The sequence below is a fragment of the Salvelinus alpinus genome, chromosome 22 (assembly GCF_045679555.1).
Source record: "Salvelinus alpinus chromosome 22, SLU_Salpinus.1, whole genome shotgun sequence".
Classification (NCBI taxonomy): domain Eukaryota; kingdom Metazoa; phylum Chordata; class Actinopteri; order Salmoniformes; family Salmonidae; genus Salvelinus; species Salvelinus alpinus.
In genome coordinates this window covers 26,098,118-26,121,569 of record NC_092107.1, presented here as the reverse complement: position 1 = coordinate 26,121,569, position 23,452 = coordinate 26,098,118, and the positions used below count along the sequence as shown (strand labels likewise).

The 23,452-nt window shown below is 41.6% G+C and overlaps 3 protein-coding genes across 6 annotated transcripts; 1 reads left to right on the top strand and 2 right to left on the bottom strand.

Annotated features, from left to right (window-relative positions):
- Window positions 1-46: 46 nt before the first annotated feature.
- Window positions 47-16,027, bottom strand: LOC139549767 (gamma-sarcoglycan-like). Of its 4 annotated transcripts, none has more exons than XM_071360527.1 (8): window positions 15,667-16,027; window positions 11,476-11,673; window positions 8,196-8,300; window positions 7,332-7,419; window positions 6,406-6,522; window positions 5,381-5,453; window positions 5,115-5,238; window positions 47-2,429 (listed from the first exon to the last, which is right to left on the bottom strand). In XM_071360527.1, exons 2-8 carry the CDS (start codon window positions 11,668-11,670, stop codon window positions 2,262-2,264), a joined length of 870 nt encoding a protein of 289 aa, XP_071216628.1. In that variant the 5' UTR covers window positions 11,671-11,673; window positions 15,667-16,027; the 3' UTR covers window positions 47-2,261. The 4 variants fall into 4 exon arrangements, with proteins under 4 accessions (XP_071216628.1, XP_071216629.1, XP_071216631.1 ...); XM_071360528.1 differs by having other exon boundaries at window positions 11,476-11,670; window positions 15,667-16,026; XM_071360530.1 differs by lacking the exon at window positions 15,667-16,027 and adding an exon at window positions 13,056-13,122.
- A 3,305-nt stretch (window positions 16,028-19,332) lies between these two features.
- LOC139549769 (small ribosomal subunit protein eS25-like) lies at window positions 19,333-21,776 on the bottom strand. The gene is made up of 5 exons (XM_071360533.1): window positions 21,568-21,776; window positions 20,819-20,914; window positions 20,521-20,704; window positions 19,582-19,752; window positions 19,333-19,397 (listed from the first exon to the last, which is right to left on the bottom strand). Exons 1-4 carry the CDS (start codon window positions 21,568-21,570, stop codon window positions 19,586-19,588), a joined length of 450 nt encoding a protein of 149 aa, XP_071216634.1. The 5' UTR covers window positions 21,571-21,776; the 3' UTR covers window positions 19,333-19,397; window positions 19,582-19,585.
- Window positions 21,777-21,883: 107 nt separating this feature from the next.
- On the top strand, window positions 21,884-23,328 carry trappc4 (trafficking protein particle complex subunit 4). Its single transcript, XM_071360532.1, has 5 exons — window positions 21,884-22,058; window positions 22,217-22,391; window positions 22,513-22,616; window positions 22,727-22,853; window positions 22,966-23,328. The coding sequence occupies exons 1-5, from the start codon at window positions 21,884-21,886 to the stop codon at window positions 23,042-23,044; spliced, it is 660 nt and encodes a 219-aa protein (XP_071216633.1). The 3' UTR covers window positions 23,045-23,328.
- Window positions 23,329-23,452: the final 124 nt, after the last annotated feature.

Below are 23,452 nucleotides of genomic sequence, written 5' to 3'. Positions count from 1 at the left end.
AAAACTTAGGCCTAATGATAAAACAGATGCATTTGCCATTGGTAAAGAGATTGCATTATATATTTATTATATAGGCCTATATCATAATCACATTGCAGGACGTGTCTCCTTTTCTGACATAACTGGTTTAAATTATTCCCGCCACACAACAAATTGTAGGCTACCATTTATCAATTGCTAATTCAATAGCCAAACATGCGCAAAAGTAAATAGACTGGTAACCTTGACAGTATGTGACAGTTGGCTATGGGTAGGCTACAGTAATGCAGTGCAATAGGATTAGGAGTGCGACATCATAGCATATTTAATGTCGTGGCCTATGCCAAGGAAGGAGATAGAAGCACAACCATGTATTGAGAAAGAAAATATAACAAATTTGAGAGAGTGATGAAAATGCATGCTAGCTGTTCCTGTACACTTCCAGTCACAGCACTAGTTAGCAATGGCTCCAGAAAGTACCTTCAACTTCCTTCAAACTGCACGCAGACATACAAATGGTATCCATGAGTTCATCTGACTCTGGGTAAGTAGAACAAGGGGCTTAGTTGCCAAAATGTCACACTATCCATTTAATTTCCTATTCTTGCAAAGTTATTACTTACAGTATACTGATTAGTTTGACTGACTAATCTAAACTGGGTGATTCGAGCCCAGAATGCTGATTGGCTGAGCCGTGGTATATTAGACCGCATACCACGGGTATGACAAAACATTTATTTTTACTTCTCTAATTATGTTGTTAACCAGTTTATAATAGAAAGAAGGCACCTCGGGGGTTTGTGATATATGGCCACATACCACACCTAAAAAAACATACAAATAAATACATTTCACACAATAAATGCATAAATGAAAAAAACTACAGAAACACAGTGGCAGCTGGTGAACTGTGAGATTAAATTAAGTACTTGGGAAAACAGTCACTTTTTAACATCTCTAGCAACAGGATTGGATGTATCAGATTGTGTAACATATTAATTCTGCAATGTTAAGCAAACACAATAAATGCATGAATGAAAAAAACTACAGAAACACAGTGGCAGCTGGTGAACTGGGAGATGAAATTAAGTACTTGGGAAAACAGTCCCTTTTTAAAATCTCTAGCAACAGATGTATCAGATTGCTTAACGTTGCATAATGAATGTGTAACACAAACACACTCAACTGTACCTCTATTTTATATTATCTTTCTTAGACCATAACTAGGTTACATTTGTATACAAAACATTAGGAACACCTGCTTTTTCCATGACAGACTGACCAGGTGAATCTAGGTGAAAGCTATGATCCCTTATCGATGTCACCTGTTAAATATACCTCAATTAGTGTAGATGAAGAGGAGGAAACAGGTTAAATAAGAATTTTTAAGCCTCGAGACAAGTGAGACATGGATTGTGTGTGTGTGCCATTCAGATGGTGAATGGGCAAGACACAAGATTTGAGTGCCTTTGAACGGAGTATGGTAGTAGGTGCAAGGCGCACTGCAATGATGCTGGGTTTTTCATGCTCAACAGTTTCCCACGTGTATCAAGAATGACCCATCCAAAGGACATCCAGCCAACTTGACACAACTGTGGAAAACATTGGAGTCAACATGGGCCAGCATCCCTGTGGAACACTTGACACCATGAGGCTGTTCTCAATATTAGGAAGGTGTTCCTAATGTTTGGTATACTCAGTGTATCTACAGACTAGATCATATCATCCTTTTCTCTCCATTTGCCCAACATTAATACACTACAGGCCGGTTTCCCGGACCCAGATTAAGCCTACACTAAACATCACTTTCATTGGGAGATTGTCCATTGTGGACTAAGCTTCACCTGGGTCCAGGAAACCGGGCCCACATAAATACCTATATTATTGCACCACAAAAACATATTGCATAGGATGTAATCTGTTAACCAGCTCCTCATTGCCCAGCCATAATACCGTAATTATAAAATAAACAATCTCAACTCAGTGTAAACATAAGATGGTATCAACAACTATATTGCAGGAGTAAGCCACTTATTCATGTGGTATAAAGTTGTCATGTCACTGTTTCAGTTACATAGTAAAATAGTCTCAAATGTAACTTTCATCAATAAAATGCACCATAGATATATTACTTAGGAGGATATGTCTACAGTTCAACCGGCAGTTTTGTTCAGAATTGAAAAGTTGTGATTGTTTTTTTGCTTTATATGAAAGTGTTTCAGAGTACCCAATTTAAAGGCATTTTCATTCACTATGGTATAATCTGATGGCAAAGACACTCGCTAGCACTCTTGGCTTTCGCTGCACATGGAGGTGACCCCGGCCTTGGACAGGAACAGCTTTCCGCTAGGACAGACACACACTTCGTAGAGTCCCTGAGCGTTTCCAGACACCCCTCCGTGTCCCAGGGGGAGACTCGGCAGACGCACCGTCTCGGCATCCAGAATCACCTACACAGACAACAAAGGGGCGGGGTCAGACGCAGAACACGCCACTGCTGAAACACATACATGTACACGCCACTGCTGAAACACATACATGTACACGCCACTGCTGAAACACATACATGTACACGCCACTGCTGAAACACATACATGTACACGCCACTGCTAAAACACATACATGTACACGCCACTGCTAAAACACATACATGTACACGCCACTGCTGAAACACATACATGTACACGCCACTGCTGAAACACATACATGTACACGCCACTGCTGAAACACATACATGTACACGCCACTGCTGAAACACATACATGTACACGCCACTGCTGAAACACATACATGTACACGCCACTGCTGAAACACATACATGTACACGCCACTGCTGAAACACATACATGTACACGCCACTGCTGAAACACATACATGTACACGCCACTGCTGAAACACATACATGTACACGCCACTGCTGAAACACATACATGTACACGCCACTGCTGAAACACATACATGTACACGCCACTGCTGAAACACATACATGTACACGCCACTGCTGAAACACATACATGTACACGCCACTGCTGAAACACATACATGTACACGCCACTGCTGAAACACATACATGTACACGCCACTGCTGAAACACATACATTTACACGCCACTGCTGAAACACATACATTTACACGCCACTGCTGAAACACATACATTTACACGCCACTGCTGAAACACATACATTTACACGCCACTGCTGAAACACATACATTTACACGCCACTGCTGAAACACATACATTTACACGCCACTGCTGAAACACATACATTTACACGCCACTGCTGAAACACATACATTTACACGCCACTGCTGAAACACATACATTTACACGCCACTGCTGAAACACATACATTTACACGCCACTGCTGAAACACATACATTTACACGCCACTGCTGAAACACATACATTTACACGCCACTGCTGAAACACATACATTTACACGCCACTGCTGAAACACATACATTTACACGCCACTGCTGAAACACATACATGTACACGCCACTGCTGAAACACATACATGTACACGCCACTGCTGAAACACATACATGTACACGCCACTGCTGAAACACATACATTTACACGCCACTGCTGAAACACATAGATTTACACGCCACTGCTGAAACACATAGATTTACACGCCACTGCTGAAACACATACATTTACACGCCACTGCAGAAACACATACATTTACAAGCCACTGCTGAAACACATACATTTACACGCCACTGCAGAAACACATACATTTACACGCCACTGCAGAAACACATACATTTACACGCCACTGCAGAAACACATACATTACACGCCACTGCTGAAACACATACATTTACACGCCACTGCTGAAACACATACATTTACACGCCACTGCTGAAACACATACATTTACACGCCACTGCTGAAACACATACATTTACACGCCACTGCTGAAACACATACATTTACACGCCACTGCGGAAACACATACATTTACACGCCACTGCTGAAACACATACATTACACGCCACTGCAGAAACACATACATTACACGCCACTGCAGAAACACATATATTTACACGCCACTGCAGAAACACATATATTTACACGCCACTGCAGAAACACATACATTTACACGCCACTGCAGAAACACATACATTTACACGCCACTGCAGAAACACATACATTTACACGCCACTGCAGAAACACATACATTTACAAGCCACTGCAGAAACACATACATTTACACGCCACTGCTGAAACACATACATTTACACGCCACTGCTGAAACACATACATTTACACGCCACTGCAGAAACACATACATTTACACGCCACTGCAGAAACACATACATTTACACGCCACTGCAGAAACACATACATTTACACGCCACTGCAGAAACACATACATTACACGCCACTGCAGAAACACATACATTACACACCACTGCTGAAACACATACATGTACAAGCCACTGCTGAAACACATACATGTACACGCCACTGCTGAAACACATACATGTACACGCCACTGCTGAAACACAAAAATTACACGCCACTGCAGAAACACATACATTACACGCCACTGCAGAAACACATACATTTACACGCCACTGCAGAAACACATACATTTACACGCCACTGCAGAAACACATACATTTACACGCCACTGCTGAAACACATACATTTACAAGCCACTGCTGAAACACATACATTTACAAGCCACTGCTGAAACACATACATTTACAAGCCACTGCTGAAACACATACATTTACACACCACTGCTGAAACACATACATTTACACATCACTGCAGAAACACATACATTTACATGCCACTGCTGAAACACATACATTTACACACCACTGCTGAAACACATACATTTACACACCACTGCTGAAACACATACATTTACACGCCACTGCAGAAACACATACATTTACACGCCACTGCTGAAACACATACATTTACAAGCCACTGCTGAAACACATACATTTACACAACACTGCTGAAATACATTTACATGCCACTAGGGAACAGCATCACTGCTATTTATAAATATCAAGGCCAGTGAGTAAATGTACATGTCTCTGCCACATGTAGTGTAAAATATAAGTACAGTACTGTCAGTCAATAGCAAGTAAATCACACATTGCCTCACCAGTCCTTCACTGGAGTGCAATAGAATATCCATGTTAGATGACGCTTCGATGTTCCCGGCCAGTGCTTTGACAAAGACTCCCTTTGGTGCATCCATGCTGAGAGAGCGGGTTGGAGACTCCAGCCTGGAACACACAGGAGAACATCAGTTTGATCAGGTCCACGTGTGACTGTGATGAAAGAATCAACAAATTGCATGGAATTAAGAGTTCATATTTCATATCGGCCTCTTCCAAGAGGTCAGTGATTATTAGATCCAACATCTACCTCAAGTCTTTGAAGGGCTCAGTTTTGAGCAGGGGCGTCTCTACAGAGTGTTCAAACAGGGCACCTTCTGGACCTAAATAAAAACAAACACAGTAAGTTGATAGTTAATTACAATGAAACATCATTGGAGATACATGTTACATATTGTAATATAATATCATATATAATAATAATATATAATAATAAATGCCATTTAGCAGACACTTTTTTCCAAAGCGACTTACAGTCATTAAATAGTGTTCTATTTAATTATACTATGTAGTGTGAGTGGTTCTACAGTTTTTGACTGTCAATTGTTTCCCTAAGTGCTTGTCATCTGGTGTTAGCGAGAGGATGACATGTGCACTGGCTCAGTCACCTCCAACCCCCTGGATTGAAGGAGAGAGAATATGTTTGCAGTGATTTAATCACTGTGGGTGACAGCTCCCTTGCCTAGCTAATTACATCTTTATTACCATCTACCTTTGCCAATCGTATGTTACCATTGCATGCAAAGCTGCTCACTTGACATCACACTATAGAGCCTCACTAGGTCTTAGAGTGCTATCGCGACAGTATACACAACTTTAGCTTTGTTCTGTTTGTGCATGGTCTTCTGGCGAAGGTTGTATTAACTTCTGCTCTGTATTTCTGCTGTTGCATTATAGACATTCAGTGTCTTGCTACGACATTCAGTGTCTTGCTAAGTGAAATGAACGTCACCGTTCAGCGGTCAGTCAGGGTCCAGATGACTGAGATATAATGAAGCTATCAACGGGCACTCTCTTCAGCTAATTACCCCACACAGCAATTCTACAACTGGACACAACAAAGATATTTAAGGAAAATAGGCAACTTGAACATGTAGCATTAGTTAGCTTCAATTTACAATGTAAGAAAAATACTGAGTGATTCAGTACATTGTTCTCATTCCTTTAAATTACAAGAAAATGAATGAAAACCCTGTTTGTAGGTCCTATCTGGAGTGCTGTATACACATGTATGGGCTAAGTGGTGTGACACTGACACTGCAGACATGATGGTACCTGTAACACGGAGTTTGTCTGTTCCAACAACCACCTCTTTGTCATCTGCAGAAAACAGCGTCTTGGTGTTGGAGCTGATGACAAAATTTGGTGCATTTCCCTGGGCCACATCTGGACCTGAAATGACACCAGGGAGAATTATTAGAGACCAGAAGCAGTCAAAGCTGTGGGACTGGGAGACATAGGCTTAAAATAATTGAGATATTATATGCTGTATCACTAAAACATGTAAATTATGCACGCAGCTTTAACATTTGAATGCATTTTTCCACTTTGTCACCTCTCTCTCATAGAAAGAAAAAAACAAACAAAGGTTGCAGGTATACCTACTGTACAACTGCCTCTGGGCAGTGAGATATTTAAAACACTTCAATACCATCTTCTATAGAAGAACAGAACAAGATGTTCTTTCCAAACTACTTAAGTCTGAGGGGGAATAGACCAAATAACTGGTCTTCAACGGTCTTAAACTTCCTTCACAGAGAGTCACAGATGGGTCAATGCCTTTTATGGCATAACAACCAAGAATACATAACAGCCTCGTGAAACACTATAATTAGTTAAGTCGTTTGTTACCCCTCTAATTATGGTACACTCGTCAACGAACCCCGCTGGCCAGCCATAAAAGGTACGCAAATAATAGTCTCTGTAGGCCTGAGGGCCTTGGTGTAACAGATAGGCCATTCTGGTGCTGATTATAGAAAGCTATGTTTTTGATTAAATGGGGTTTTAATGGCAATCTGATGGAATATGAAAGGGGATATGCGTTTTTGTCATTGCTAATGTTGTATTACATACAGTAGAGCTGCAGGACAAGTCCATTAATGACATTGCTGAATTCTCCACATATCAGTTAAATAGTGCAATATATGAACATTGACAGCATGCTTTACGTGAGTAGGTGTGTGTGTTTTCTGTCCTCTTACCTACGGAGAGACTTCCTGTGACATCATTATTTTCATTGCGGGCATTGAGAGTGACGTTTTCAGATGAGTGCACCAGGAGAGAGGAGTCCTGGAACAAAATAACTCTTCGGTCATCAATGAGCATCCTGTGCACGTCATTATCAGATATCACTGGACAGGACTGTAATTGAACATTTTGAACGCTACAAAATGTATCGTTCTGCTCACAGGTTCAAGTACCTGGTCATCCCTCTTACCTTCCAGAAAACACTATTTAGTTACAATGGGCTAAAGAGATGTAACGTATTTGGGCGGGTCGTGAAAATCAGGTTGTATATAATGAACTCTGAATCTCGTTAGAAACTGTAGACTTGATTGATGAATGTGTGAGTCCATAAATGGTGAATACATTTCCTTTTTAATGAAGCTCATAAAGATAGAGTGAGGAAAAACCATAACATGTAAACAACTGCTGCAGTGTTACCATCTGCTGCTGGATTGCACACCAACTGTTTTCCACCACAAATATTCAGGAGGTTAATAAGGAACTCGCTGCACTGTGCATCCACAGGTACTGCCAAAGCTCATTGAGTAAGACACATTTCCCAACTACGCAAGAGAGTGATATAAAAATACACAGAATTTCATGACTATGCCTCAGAAAAGTTGTTTTGATGTAATTGCCCAGCGTTCTTAATAGGAACCGCTCAACAAACAAACAACTTTGATCTCTATGGTTTCCTGACAGTGAGTCAGAGGTTGGGCAGCCAGACCACTTTATTCCAAACAAACCTATTGGACTGGGTGTGGGTGTTTGAGGAGGAGGAGGATCAGGAGAGGGACGAAGAGAAGAAGGAAGAGGAGTGTAGGAGCCTGTTTGCTTACCTCTCTGGAGTGGATCTCTTGGGCGTAGAGAGGAAAGAGGAACTCTGACTTGCCGTCCTCAAGCCTCACTCCCTCCGCTGTTACTTTTAGATGTCCCATCCCTTCCTCAAATGACAAGCCGAAAGAATGAACTCAGCAATACATCAGAGAAAAGACATTGCACAGGGTAAAATACAACAAATGAACTCACTAACCATGACCATAGTGTCCCCAAGGATTTTTGTGACACCATGTGTTGTTTTTAATTCTGGATGGTGAGTGAATCTATTTTAGGTGACGGTCTCTGCTGGGTTTAGTGTTGGGAGTTAACCATACTGCAGTGAATATATGATTCATAGCACCCCAGGCAATAGTGACTTTGATAATGATCCAATAGTGTGAAACAAAAGCAGAATCTGATTTCAATTCCATCTAATAACTACTTCTCTCAGGCTATATTCCAAAAGGACGGAGAAATCATGAAACGTGTATAAAACTAAGCTTACCCGGCTAGAGGGGAAATATTGAATTTGATTCATCCCATCAGGCAGCCATTGGATGCCAAGGATAAGAGACATGTGTCTATACCCTCCAGGACTGAGGCTAAACTCAAACTAAAGCAGTAGAGATGTGTTTGCTCTCCCAATGCAGTCACTATATTCCCAGGGTGTTGTGTAGTTTCAGTTACTCCAAAGCCCCCTTTATACCTGGTGCTAACATGAGTCCTTTGTTCTGATCTTGTCTACTTTCTGATTATGCCCACATTTCCAGAAATGTGTCTACACATGGTATTAAAATGTGTCTGTTATCTGTCTGGCCATGCTTTCCACCTGGCTACCCCTACCCTGGTCAACAGCTCTGCACCCCCCACAGAAACTTACCCAAGCCTCCACATTTCTCCTTCACCCAAATCCAGATAGCTGATGTTCTGAAAGAGCTGCAAATTCTGGACCCCTACAAATCAGCCAGGCTAGACAATCCGTACCCTCTCTTTCTAAAATTATCCGCCGCAATTGTTGCAACCCCTACTACTAGCCTGTTCAACCTCTCTTTCGTATCGTCTGAGATCCCTAAAGATTGGAAAGCTGCCACGGTCATCCCCCTCTTCAAAGGGGGAGACACCCTAGACCCAAACTGTTATTGACCTATATCCATCCTGCCCGGCCTTTCTAAAATCTTCAAAAGCCAAGTTAACAAACAGATCACCGACCATTTCGAATCCCACCGTACCTTCTCCGCTATGCAATCTGGTTTCAGAGCTGGTCATGGGTGCACCTCAGCCACACTCAAGGTCCTAAACGATATCATAACCGCCATCGATAAAAGACATTACTGTGCAGCCGTATTCATCGACCTGGCCAAGGCTTTCGACTGTTAATCACCACATTCTTATTGGCAGACTCAACAGCCTTGGTTTCTCAAATTATTGCCTCGCCTGGTTCACCAACTACTTCTCTGATAGAGTTCAGTGCGTCAAATTGGAGGGCCTGTTGTACGGACCTCTTGCAGTCTCTATGGGGGTGCCACAGGGTTCAATTCTCGGGCCGACTCTCTTCTCTGTATACATCAATGATGACGCTCTTGCTGCTGGTGATTCTCTGATCCACCTCTACGCAGACGACACCATTCTGTATACTTCTGTCCCTTCTTTGGACACTGTATTAACAAACCTCCAAACGAGCTTCAATGCCATACAACTCTCCTTCTGTGGCCTCCAACTGCTCTTAAATGCAAGTAAAACTAAATTCATGCTCTTCAACCGATCGCTGCCCGCACTCGACTGCCCATCCAGCATCACTACTCTGGACGGTTCTGACTTTGAATATGTGAACAACTACAAATACATAGGTGTCTGGTTAGACTGTAAACTCTCCTTCCAGACTCGCATTAAGCGTCTCCAATCCAAAATTTAATCTAGAATCGGCTTCCTATTTCGCAACAAAGCATCCTTCACTCATGCAGCCTAACATACCCTCGTAAAACTGACTATCCTACCGATCCTTGACTTTGGCGATGTCATTTACAAAATAGCCTCCAACACTCTGCTCAGCAAATTGGATGTAGTCTATCACAATACCATCCGTTTTGTCACCAAAGCCCCATATACTACCCACCACTGCGACCTGTATGCTCTCGTTGGCTGGCCCTCGCTTCCTATTCGTCGCCAAACCCACTGGCTCCAGGTCATCTATAAGTCTTTGCTAGGTAAAGCCCCGCCATATCCTAGCTCACTGGTCACCATAGCAGCACCCACCCGTAGCACGCGCTCCAGCAGGTATATTTCACTGGTCATCTCCAAAGCCAACTCCCTCCTTTGGCCGCCTTTCCTTCCAGTGCTCTGCTGCCAATGACTGGAACGAATTGCAAAAATCACTGAAGCTGGAGTCTTATATCCCCCTCACTAACTTTAAGCATCAGCTGTCAGAGCAGCTTACCGATCATTAAACCTGTACACAGCCCATCTGTAAATAGCCCATCCAACTACCTCATCCCCATATTATTAATTTTTTTGTTCCTTTGCACCCCAGTATCTATACTTGCACATTCATCTTCTGCACATCCATCACTCCAGTGTTTAATAGCTAAATTTTAATTATTTCTCTACTATGGCCTATTTATTGCCTTACCTCCCTAATCTTACTACATTTGCACACACTGTATATAGACTTTTCTGTTGTGTTATTGACTGTACGTTTGTTTATCCCATGTGTAACTCTGTGTTGTTTGTGTCACACTGCTTTGCTTTATCTTGGCCAAGTCGCAGTTGTAAATGAGAACTTGTTCTCAACTTGCCTACCTGGTTAAATAAAGGTGAAATAAATAAAAATAAAAATAATAAACTGTGTCTGCATTGCGACCAGATTTCCTGGTCTCTTCCTTTATGCAAATGATTTCACAGCTATTCTTTTAAAATAATATTAATTTATTGTAAGACACATATTGAAGTAATCAGTTAATGGTGCCACCTGTCAAGGCAGAATAATGATGATTTAAATGGTTTCTGTCCAGATCTGTCAACACTTGTAAGATATCCAGACACAATGCGTCTCTGACTACCGAAGGAGGTGGGCAGGATGATCTGATCACAATGTGTCTTTTGATTGTCTACACCTGTCTAAAAATGTGGGCACAATCAGAATGTAGACAAGGTCTCATTAACAAACATCTCACATTTTCATTGATGCAGGAAAGATTATATGGCGTTTTGTCCATACAAGTGCCAATCAATCTGTGTGTAGTCTACTGTAAAGGTCAGGCAGCATGTGTTATTAATGAATTAGAGCTAAGAGACCCCACATACTGTGTTTAACCACATGACCCGGAGGATCCATATGGTGAGGGCAAAGTTCACGGTGAGGATGATGATGAGCAGCAGGACAAACAGGTAGAGGCAGCGCTTCCTCCAACCGTAGATCCCGATCTTATAGATGGAGTCAGGGACCGGGGCAGGGACACTGCTGTCCTGGGTGGTGGTGACATACTGCTCCCTCACCATCTGCTGGGGAAAACACAGGGACATGAAGAGGTAATTTAAATCAATGGACATGTTTGACATCAACTATACCTCACCCTGAAGTGGCGCATCTCTTTATACATATCATCATCATCATGCTTCATCTTATGGAAATTGCCTCATAGCTTCAGCAACCATGTACAGTACAAAACCTGTTCTTATTATTCTAAACACCTACGTGTCTAATGATCAGCTGGATATCTGTCCAGAACACTGATGAAAAACTTGAGTATATTTCCGACATTTATTAAAGATGGCTAACAGCAAGAGGGCGAAAACTCCTCCTCATTCCACTGACTTTCGTTTGAAGTCCAGACGAAATAGAACTGAACAGAGCGTGATTCTTGGGTTCTGTCGGAATGCATGCTTATATAAATCAACAATACCAGAGATCTAAATGGCAAAGGCATTGCTGCTTCTTCATATTCATGTCATATAAGAGCAGAGACAACATGAGTAATGTATTTCACAAGGATGCGCTGAGAATACAGGCTGTGACAGCTGAGTACATAGCCATAGCTTTTTTGCCCTACAGGAATGGAGCCAGGGCTGGTGTCACATTAAATGTATTAATCAACATTCATACTTTCATTCAAGGCAATGCCAGAAGAAAATGTATTGAGTTGTAGACAGTAGCTAAATAAAATGCCTTTCACGATCAATGACAATGAAACAACCCCATTCACCAAATAATCTCCACACTGAATCCTAGAATCATGTTTAACACTCCTTGAGTGTGTGTAAAGAATACACAGACACAATGATTAAATGTGACCGATAAAGGTGATACAAATGAATGAATCTGTTAAATTCATTTAATCTCTGTCGGCACCAGTGGAGGCTAGTGAGGGGAGGGCGGCTCATAGTAATGGCTGGAATCGAGTAGATGGAATGGAACATCTACTCCATTCCAGCCATTACTATGAGCCGTCCTCCCCTCACCAGCCTCCACTGGTCGACACCAATACTGCAAAATGCACACGTTTAATCAACAAACCATTCAACACAACTTAGTTTCTGTATCATCAAGTTTCCCCAAGATCTGCTGTTTACTTCATACTAACATCTCAACTTGTTGACAAAATAAAAAAATAAAAAATGTTGATTTGTTTCATGCCAGTCAGGAATGGAGACATAGCAGCTTGGGTGATTTACATGTGTAACGGCGTTCCTCCTCCTCTTATTCCGAAGAGGAAGAGCATGGATTGAACCAAAATGCAGCGTTGGAATAAGACATAATGAATTTATTGAACAAGACAAAACGAACTATACTTGACAACTAAACAAAATAACAAACCGAATGTAGACAGACTTGGACCACGAACTTACATGAAACACGAAGAACGAACGAACGAACAAGTACTTACTACAAACAAAACGACGAACGAACGAAACAGTCCCGTATGGTGCAAACATAGACACAGGAGACAACCACCCACCAACAAACAATGTGACCCCACCTACCTTAATATGATTCTCAATCAGAGGAGATGAAAACCACCTGCCTCTAATTGAGAACCATATTAGGTACCCATTCACCAACATAGAAACAGAAAACATAGACTGCCCACCCAAACTCACGTCCTGACCAACTAACACATACAAAACTAACAGAAAACAGGTCAGGAACGTGACAATATGTACAGATGCTCCGCCTCATTGCAGAAGTAAACATGGTTTCCATCATGTTTAAAGATCAACTTTTCATTGTGGACTATAATTCTATCCCGACATGAGCCAGTACAGCACCTCAGTGTAATTTGGCTGGCTCCCAACCAATAATGATAAGGTTAGGCCTATCTGGAGAGGCTGGGGGAGTTAACTGGTAATGTGTGGCACTATTATAGCTCTTTGTTTTATTATTATAACTCATCCTTTTTGTTTGTTAAGACAACATTTTGGTACACAATAAAGTTTTAATGTTTTTTGTGGAAAAGAAAACATCAAACTTGTAACCTCCAATTCCAAAAAACTTGCCAAAGGCTTTTCAGATAAATGCATGATTAATGAATCAGCGGTATATCTTAGTGTCTATATCAAAGGTAAATGGATGAATAGTATACATGCTCCCTGCTTGGGTCCGTCCCCTAGGAAGAGATGTTTCAGAGAAGATGATAACGCCTAGTCATTGTGTATACAAACAGCTTGTTTCCTGCTGTTACCATTAAAATGCAAACTTGCAAAGGCAGCAAGCGTGTTGGCATAAAGGATACAGAGCATCTCTTCCCACCAGGATTCACCTCTCCCTAGGACCTGGCACACTGGCTCCACAGCCCAGCAGTGATAAATAGCTCTTATTTCACTACAACACAAATGTAGCAAAAAAACCTAACCCAAGGATTACCTCCACAAGGGAATTGTAGAAGTAATCCTTGTTGTGTGGAATACCTATTTTTCATACCAATGCCCATTTGTATTATTAATTTGACTGAGTCATCAGGATGAATCATAATAACAAATTGGATTTCAACAGTTCCCAAAATTGGTTTCCTCTTGACCCGTCTTATAGTGAATACAAACTACATCTGACTGAAAAAAACATGCACACAGGGCTTATAACCTTGCTTTAAAAAACGGCCTCATAGTATATAAATGAGAGATGTTCATGTAGTGTGTTGGCAGTAGGAATTTAAGAAAGTGCATACATGTGTTAAAACAATTACACTGTAATAATATTCTGTGGAGTGCCTAAATGAATAATACAGGTTGAATAACTATTAATAGAGGTGTAAAATGTATTTTCTCTGCCCAATTAATTTAAAGAGAAGCATTAGGATGAGGTCTACTGCTAAAACAGAGGAGAGCAGCCTGGTGACTGAAGATTTTCAGACTCCAGTTTCAGAGTGCCAGCCCAGTCACATAGCAACCCAAATAAACATTCCTTAAATAACCTTGCCACTGGACTGCCATGGAAAGAATCCCCCTCAGCTAATGTGCTTTAGGAAACAAAATGCTAGTCATGTCCCTTTCACAGAACACAAGCATAGCAGTTGAACAGTTCTTTATGAGGCCCGATCACATGAAAGGGTTTTAAAAGTAATTTCAAAATCCCAATAGTCCCATAAGATTTCACTGTCCTCCTGTGATGAAGAGTATTGAGTTCACCTCATAGACTTTTCCCGTTGCTTTTTGTCTTGGGGCCCTTGTCCATTAACCTCAAACCAGTGATGCTACTTTTACTGCCCTGTTCTGTCTTCACTCATGTGAAGCTAAAGGGCTGTAGCAGTATTGTGTATACTGCTGCCTGCCTGTCTAAATCACTAGGGTCTGACTCTAATTGAGATTCCAGGCTTCTCTTAGCACCTCACTTTGACCTGATCAGGCACCAGCAGAACTTCCAAAGCCGGGGAGGGAGTTAAAAATTACTTTCTCAAATTGCTAGCTGGAGGATGTTCACTTATAAAGACTGCAGGGGAACAAACAATACTCAGAGGAGCTCAGGTGTGAGCTGTCAGAAAGAAGGCAATCGAAAGCCAAGCCCTCTCCGTTCTCTGCTAAGTGTTTTGTCTCTGTCTAAGCTGCTGTGTCCATATCTCCCATCTGCTGTAATGCTTCCACTTCTAAACATAGGGCATAGCATTGGGTTCTACATTTTAAAAGAGCCACAGGACATAACATGAGCAAAACTAATCAACAGAATGATACAGTAACAAGGGAAATTAACATAAATTATAACTGAGGTACACTGACAACATTTTTCTGTCTTCCAATATTCTTGACCATGTATGGTAAAATTATTACCAGCACATGAAACAGGGAAAATAAATCCACTTACATTTAAATGCAATATTCTCTCTTTCTATAAAAATAAAAAGGCAAAAAGGGACACCAATGTCACCAGCAGACAGGTCAAAGGTTAGACTGTAAAGACTTGAGTTGAAACACTAGAGCATTCAAAGGATGCAGATATTCACAGAGCACTAACTCATACAGTAGCAACAACATTAAGTAGTTAAGAAAGCAGAGCATGTTGCCTACCTTTGTGTGCTGAGACAGAGCTTCTTCTCCGGTAGCAAACAGAGCTCCTCTGAAGCAGCAGTAAAAGGGGTAGCAGCGGTGGAGCCCTTGCCTCGGATGTCTGTCAGGCGTTCAACAACTGCGTGCCATAAATCTAGCCATGGAACTGCCCCAACTAATCACCACGGGACGGCGCTCCCACTTCCTGCATATCCAATGTACCTCTCTCTACCTTGGGCTTCCCTTCTTTTGATTATCCTCTCAAATCATGTCTCTCTCTGAGCAGCCACTGCTCATAGATACAGAAGGGTGTCTGGGATCCTTTCAAAAGTGTCAAGGAGGGAAATCACAGTTGTCTCAAATCTGATTTGTGCCCTTAGCTTCCATGAATACCAGTGTCTGGAAAAACATGATCGTGTCTAATTTAAGAAGCTTCACTTATAGCTTTCACTAGGGAGTTTGGCGGTGGTCTTCTTGACAGCTTCAATATGACAGGTAGACATAGCTCATCTTATGGAGGGCTGTCAGTGACAGAAGAAACAGGCAGACTACATTACAGCATGTATTAAGTACTTATGCTAAAATGCTTATTCTATTCTACCACCATTTACATTATGTTCCACAGGTGGCTGGCACCTAAATTGGGGAGGACAGGGTTGTGGTAATGGCTGGAGCAGTATAAGTGGAATGGTATCAAATATGGTTTATATGTGTTTGATGTAATTCTATTGGCTTCGTCCTCCCCTCAGCAGCCTCCACTGTGTTCGTATTCTTAACTTTTATTATTGTTGCATTGTCGAGAAGGAACCTGCTAGTAAGCATTTCGTTGGACAATACAGTGCATTCGGAAAGTATTCAGACCCCTTGACTTTTTCCATTTAGTTAGTTATGGCCTTATTCTAAAATGGATTTAAAAAAATAATTCCTCAAATCTACACACAATAATATGACACAAAAAGAGTTGAGAAATGTTTGCAAATGTATAAAAAATGTAAAACAGAAATACCTTATTTACATGTATTCAGACCTTTTGCTATGAGACTCGAAATTGAGCTCAGGTGCATCCAGTTCCCATTGATCAGCCTTGAGATGTTTCTACAATTTGATTGGATTCGATTTGGAAAGGCACATACCTGTCTATATAAGGTCCCACAGTTGACAGTCCATGTCAGAGCAAAAACCAAGTCATGAGGTCAAAGGAATTGTCCGTAGAGCTCCGAGAGAGGATTGTATCGAGGCATAGATCTTGGGAAGGGTACCAAAACATTTCTGCAGCATTGAAGGTCACCAAGAAAACAGAGACCTCCATCATTCTTAAATGGAAGAAGTTTGGAACCACCAAAACTCTTCCAAAAGCTGGGTGCCCGGCCAAACTGAGCAATCTGGGGAAAAGGGCCTTGGTCAGGGAGGTGACCAAGAACCCGATGGTCACTCTGACAGAACTCGAGTTCCTCTGTGGAGATGGGAGAACCTTCCAGAAGGACAACCACCTCTACAGCTCTCCACCCATCAGGCCTTTATGGTAGAGTGGCCAGACGGAAGCCACTCCTCAGTAAAAGGCACATGACATCTTGAATTCTTTGGCCTGAATGCCAAGCGTCACATCTGGAGGAAACCTGGCAGCATCAAGCCGTGGGAATGTTTCAGCGGCAGGGACTGGGAGAATAGTCAGGATCGAGGGAAAGATGAACGGAGCAAAGTACAGAGATCCTTGATGAAAAACTGCTACAGAGCGCCCAGGACCTCAAACTGGGGTGAAGGTTCACCTTCCAACAGGACATCAACCCTAAGCACACAGCCAAGACAACGCAGGAATGGCTTCGGGAAAAGCCTCAATGTCGTCGAGTGGCCTAGCCAGAGCCCGGACTTGAACCCGATCGAACATCTCTGGAGAAACATGAAAATAGCTGTGCAGCGACACTCCCCATCCAACCTGACAGAGCTTGAGAGGATCTGCAGATAATGGGAGAAACTCCTCAAACACAGGTGTGCCAAGCTTGTCGCATCATACCCAAGAAGACTGAAGGCTGTAATCGCTACCAAAGGTGCTTCAACAAAGTACAGAGTGAAGGGTCTGAATACTTATGTAAATGTGATATCATTTATTTTATACATTTGCTTTGTCATTATGGGGGTAGTGTGTAGATTGAGGGGAAAAAACAATTTAATCAATTTTAGAATAAGGCTGTAACTAAACGTTGAATAAAGTCATTGGGTCTGAAGTTCCCGAATGCACTGTATATTCAAATATATTTTCACTTTAAACGCTTGTCTTGGTAATTTGATGCATTTATTTTATTTGATCCAGTCCAGAGCTGATGGAGACAATTTTTACCCTACTCAAAACAAGTCCCATCTGATCTGATGGTTTATCGTTTCATAATGAACACATCTGGACAACCTAAAAAGTTAATCCGGAGTTGATGAGATAAAATTACATGTGCATATTAATGTGACATTTTGGCCACCATAGCATACATAGTTATTCATAAAAATCAATAAGCTCTGAAAAGGAACATATATATATTTTTTAAGTTGCTCTCTCCAAGGCGGGATGCCAGAGGAATTCATGGTGGCAGATGAGGTTGTGAATCTATCAGTGTGCATCGTGCTTTTTTCCCCCGTGTCGCAGCGCCAGGTAGTGCTGCTCAATGACAAGCTACAGCATCAATCAGTAGGCTACCCTGCATCTCACACATCCCTAACTCAAGCCCCTAAGCCGAGTTGTTTTAGTTCATGCCATTTGTCAATAAATAACTCATACCCTTCAGTTGCCTGTGGCAGCACTATACAGCCACCCATTGTAGACCCAAACATGGACGGAAGCAGAAATGTATTGGTCCCTCATTATATTGAATCCTTGGGACATCCCCCACCCCCCCACTGAAGTACTTTTTTGTTGTTGAAAGGTTACGGTAGGGTTGCAAGGATCCCAGATAGGCCTACGAGAAATGCATTGTAAACAATCCACCTTATATGGAATGCAGTAACACGATCATAGCATGAACCTGGATGTCCTACTGAAATTAAATGGGTGCCAAAATTAACAAATGCAGCTTGAGTGAAAGCACAAATGTAGGGTTGGGTGAGTCCCATTATAAAGGGAAGCATTGATACTAATTGAACACAACACACTAAATCAGGTGTAAACATGCTCGGCAGGGTGCCTCCTCAGCCCGCTTGTCTTCTGTCCCCAAAGAACCATTTTGACAACGTAATACCACAACACTCCACAGCCCTGTCCTCTCCTATCAGGATTACATTTTCAAACTGATTTAATGTGAGGGCAAGAATAAAAAACAATCAACAGTCAGGTTTTGTTATTTGCAGGTCAGAAGTCCTGGATTTGATTTGCCAATGATGGCCATAACGAAGTTAAAGTGTTAATGCAGAGGCAACATTGTTGAGTGTGATATTGTAACCCCAATTTGTTCAAAGTCAAGGTTTGTAGTCCTGTGATCGAATGGCATTTCCTTCTGGATATTGCGAGATCAATTGCTGTGTACATTACAATATATCAATTGGAGTTTTCATACTGAATCTAGATGCACAGATCTCCAGCCAAATGTAACTAAATGAATCACCGCCTTACACCTGGAGCTATAAAGTCTCTTCAAAATGATGAGTACACAGACGACAGGGAGAGTAAGAGAATATTACAAGGAATACAAAAAAATGTAATGCAAATGTATCTTCAGATTTTTATTCACCTTACATCACACATGTGGACGCAGGAATCACAACAGCACAACCTGAAAAAAACCTTGTTTTAGATGGGATTCATAGCAGTAGTCCTCCAACCTGCCCTGTTAACATGTTGTTTACATTTCTGCTAAAACACTAAAAATCAGCAACAGTGAATTGCAGTGAGCAATCTTCAGTTATTTTTAATAGAATGTAGGCTAGTTCCAACGGGAGTACTAGCATAACGCATACCGGTTTATGCTTTCTCTTCCTTCTCTCCCTTCTCTGCCTTTGATGCCTTAGCTGCCTTCTCAGGCTTCTCTGGCTTGTCTGGAACCACAACACCACCCTCCTCCTCGGGACCCTTGGTGTTACGTGTGTAGATCACCTGCGATCTGTGCTTTGACACCAACTTGATCATGCCTAGAGGGGAGGCAGAATGGAACGTGTCAGTTATTTTGTACAGATATTGAAGTTCTATGGTCCCACATTAGCAACTGATCCATTCACTGCACTGACAAGTTAAGGCAATATTCACAAGACATGATCCTGAAAGAGCAGACATCAAGTTGCAGTGCCAGTCTTCGTAGTCACTGATCAGAGCCCATGTTTACCAAAACGACAGTATATTCAAAATCACATTTTATTGTTGACATATTTAGCAGGCATTATAGTGGGTGTAGCAAAATGCTGGTATCTTCTTCCCTTGAAGGAAGACTACTGCCGACTGGGGTTAAAAGTGATGTTTTAAAGGGAACTGATGTGCATTAGAAAGTGTTCGCTTTGTAGTAACGCAGAAATATTTAGTGTTTCATTTGGAAGGCATTGGCTCTGTGGCAGACCCATATAGTCTGTGCCTTCTAGACTTACTGGGTTTCGCTGTAGCAAAGCTCAAACTTTAACCAGATATACATCCTCTCAGAAGACTGCCACAGAATGTAGCCTGCCACAAAACGACACTATTGTAGAGATTTGACAGAGCAGTGAACCAGGAAGGAATCCATGCAAAAGGGTGCCTGCCTATTCTGACAAGCAATACTATCCGCACCTCTGGTATTATGGCTCCAAAATAAAGCTAAATGTTGAAATGTGAGTTCAGTGACTGCTATACATACTTTTCTTACATTAAAGTCAGATATATTCCCTATGAGTGAACAATGGTTGGGAATCAGAGTAGGGTTCAGGGTTTACCTTTGCTGAGCAGTTCCTGGAGGGCAGCCCTGGCCAGAGAGCCTCTGATCTTCAGCCTCTCGGACACAACTGCTGGTGTGATGAGCTTGTAGTTGGGCACTTCCTTGTTCAACTTTTCGTAGGTGGCCTTGTCGAAGAGGACCAGGTTGTTGAGCTTATCCCTCACCTTTCCCTTGGACCACTTCTGCTCGGGGGAAATGGAGAAGTTGTTGATGTTGCTCACACTCCTGACAGTTAAACCATTATGACCCCAAAGGAATATCTAAACTCCCACAAAAAGATTGCTACCAGAACATACCTTCTTTTTGGCTTTGCCTCCAGATTTGTTGGCTGGATCCTTGTCCTTTTTGGACTTCCCAGAATCCTTCCCCTTCCCCTTGGCGTCCTTAGGAGGCTGGAATAACACAGATCGCAGTACCATTATCCAACTGATGCGGAATTAACCACCACACATTTCCCAAAACTAGTTAACGTTAGTGCACTGAAACATTTCCAGCTAACTAACAGAAGAGAGGAGTAACAAGATGGTTAGCTAATAAAAGGTAACCACGAGTCCCTCAATTGGAATTGAACCAAATAGGATGTTAACCTTTGAACATTTTAGTGTAACAAATGTTAACGTTAGATAAGCCTAAGCCAACTAACTAGGGCCTAGCTAACGTTACATGTTAAAAGTTAGCCTGTTAACGTTAGTTAACAAACGGCTTCAGTTAGGCCAATAGTGGTCTGCAGAGAACTGGCGTGCAGTTTGCATAATCTCATCAATTGATACATTTTGGTGGGAAATGTCGGCTTGAGATATCTACACATGTGGCCATGGTCGTCTGGTCATGCAGTGCACCATCAGCACTGCCAGCCGCATGTAACGTTAGCTAGCTACCAAGCATGTCCAACTAGAATATATAACTGAGCCATTCCATCCACACCCACGGTCAGGACGAAGTATATTTTTCAACTACGCATCCTGATCTATTCAGACTGACATTTTCAGAGTGAAATGTTTTGTTCGCCATCGAATTTAATGAAAAACCACGCTAAAGACCTTACCATGATGTCCCACCGTCAAGATGTCGGAGTGAAAGGACGTTCAACCCGTGCACCAGCCACTAAGAGAACCCGTACATGCGGATGTTGAAGTACGGTACTGGGAAATGTAGTTATTTTTTCTATACTTTTTTCTATTTCTTGATTTTAGAATTAATAATTAAAAGATCTGCGAAATAAATATAGATGCGATCTTAAACAAAAAACAATACGAATGAACACGCAGCTAAAGTTGCCTCTGTTGAAGATTGTATTATATTTTGTCTGAAATATTTCCTGTCACCTGACAATTTCGTCAGCTGTGCAGAAAAAGGCAAAGATGGCGATATTCAGTGTGTATGTTGTAAATAAGGCTGGGGGATTAATTTACCAGTATGACAATTATGTACCGAGAGCAGAAGCAGAGAAAACATTCAGCTATCCTTTAGATTTAGTGTTAAAGATCCACGATGAGAAAGTTGTTGTATCATTTGGTCAACGCGATGGAATCCGAGGTACAGTAAGTTGTCAGCAACAGTCAACTGATCACATCAAGGCTTACACAATGTATATAGTGATAACTGGTAATATGTCATGGTTGGAACTCAAATGTTGCATTGTGCATGTTTATATTTATTGTTAACATTGTCCACGCATACTTCTATTAATTTAGTGGGCCATGCTTTACTGTCCATCAATGGAGTGGATGTCAACGGCAAGTTCACGGCGGATGGGAAGGAGATCATCGAATACTTGAAAGACTCAACAAACTATCCGGTGTCCATACGTTTCGGAAGGGCTCGCTTGAGTTCAAATGAAAAACTGATGCTGGCTTCAATGTTTCATTCGTAAGTAGTTACAGTTCTCAAGTGATTACACCTATCTGCTCTAACATGAATAAATCATTTATCTATGGTGACATAGGCTTTTCCATGATCTTGCTGCATGTTGTATTGTACTCTTTCCTAGGTTGTTTGCTATTGGTTCACAGCTGTCCCCTGAAGTTGGCAGTTCAGGAATTGAGATGCTGGAGACAGATATGTTCAAACTGCACTGCTTTCAGACACTCACTGGTAAAGCCATGCATTCAAACACCGCGATCAGTCACTGTATGTGATGTCTACATGCAATGCTCTTGTTTTGAAAAACGAAATCTGCTTCAGTGTCAACATCTTTTTATCAGGTATAAAGTTCATTGTGCTGGCAGACCCCCGGCAGTCTGGCATTGACGCACTCCTCAGGAAGATTTACGAGATCTATTCAGACTTCGCCCTCAAGAACCCCTTCTACTCTCTGGAGATGCCTATCAGGTAACTGTCACATGTCAAATATCTGCCCTCTGTCTCTCACATGAGTCTCTATCAGTTAGCCAAGTCATTGATGAGCAACCATGGTGAGATATTTTGCCCTCTCTTGTTACAGGTGTGAACTCTTTGATCAGAATTTGAAGGGTGCATTGGAGATAGCAGAGAAAGCTGGTAACTTTGGACCTGGATCTTGAGCAGAAAAAACCCTGAAAAATGTGTACGAAGGCAAATCCAGAGTATCCATTGCTCCAGTTCCTTTTCTTATTTTTTTTGCCAATCCATTGAATTATGTTTGTTGTGACTGGGAAGCTATAGTACACTGCATATGGGTCAACATGTCTCCAAGCAGTGCTGATATTTCCGAACTAATGTTGAATAACTTGTATATGAGAAGGATATGCTATACTGGGATACAATGTAAATACTGAATGTTTTGTTTTTGTATATACTTTAAGAATAAACACCACGATGTAACATTTATCATCTCTAGTCTTTCTTTCCAATGTAATTCTTTTTAGAAGTAACTAAAACCACAACATAAGGTATTTTATTCAAGTCTTATCTATTCAAACACATTTCACCCATATAAGGAGATGTGTACA

Coding starts and splice junctions, on each gene's coding strand:
- LOC139549767 (XM_071360527.1), bottom strand. CDS start 11,670: ATGGTGAGGGAGCAGTATGTCACCACCACCCAGGACAGCAGTGTCCCT. Junction 6,523..7,331: donor CACAGGAAGTCTCTCCGTAG/GTAAGAGGACAG, acceptor GTGTCATTTCAG/GTCCAGATGTGGCCCAGGGA. Junction 2,430..5,114: donor TGCACTCCAGTGAAGGACTG/GTGAGGCAATGT, acceptor TTGTCTGTGTAG/GTGATTCTGGATGCCGAGAC.
- trappc4 (XM_071360532.1), top strand. CDS start 21,884: ATGGCGATATTCAGTGTGTATGTTGTAAATAAGGCTGGGGGATTAATT. Junction 22,617..22,726: donor CTGCTTTCAGACACTCACTG/GTAAAGCCATGC, acceptor TCTTTTTATCAG/GTATAAAGTTCATTGTGCTG. Junction 22,854..22,965: donor TCTCTGGAGATGCCTATCAG/GTAACTGTCACA, acceptor CTCTTGTTACAG/GTGTGAACTCTTTGATCAGA.
- LOC139549769 (XM_071360533.1), bottom strand. Junction 20,705..20,818: donor GAGGCAAAGCCAAAAAGAAG/GTATGTTCTGGT, acceptor TCCCCCGAGCAG/AAGTGGTCCAAGGGAAAGGT. Junction 19,753..20,520: donor CCAGGAACTGCTCAGCAAAG/GTAAACCCTGAA, acceptor CCTCCCCTCTAG/GCATGATCAAGTTGGTGTCA.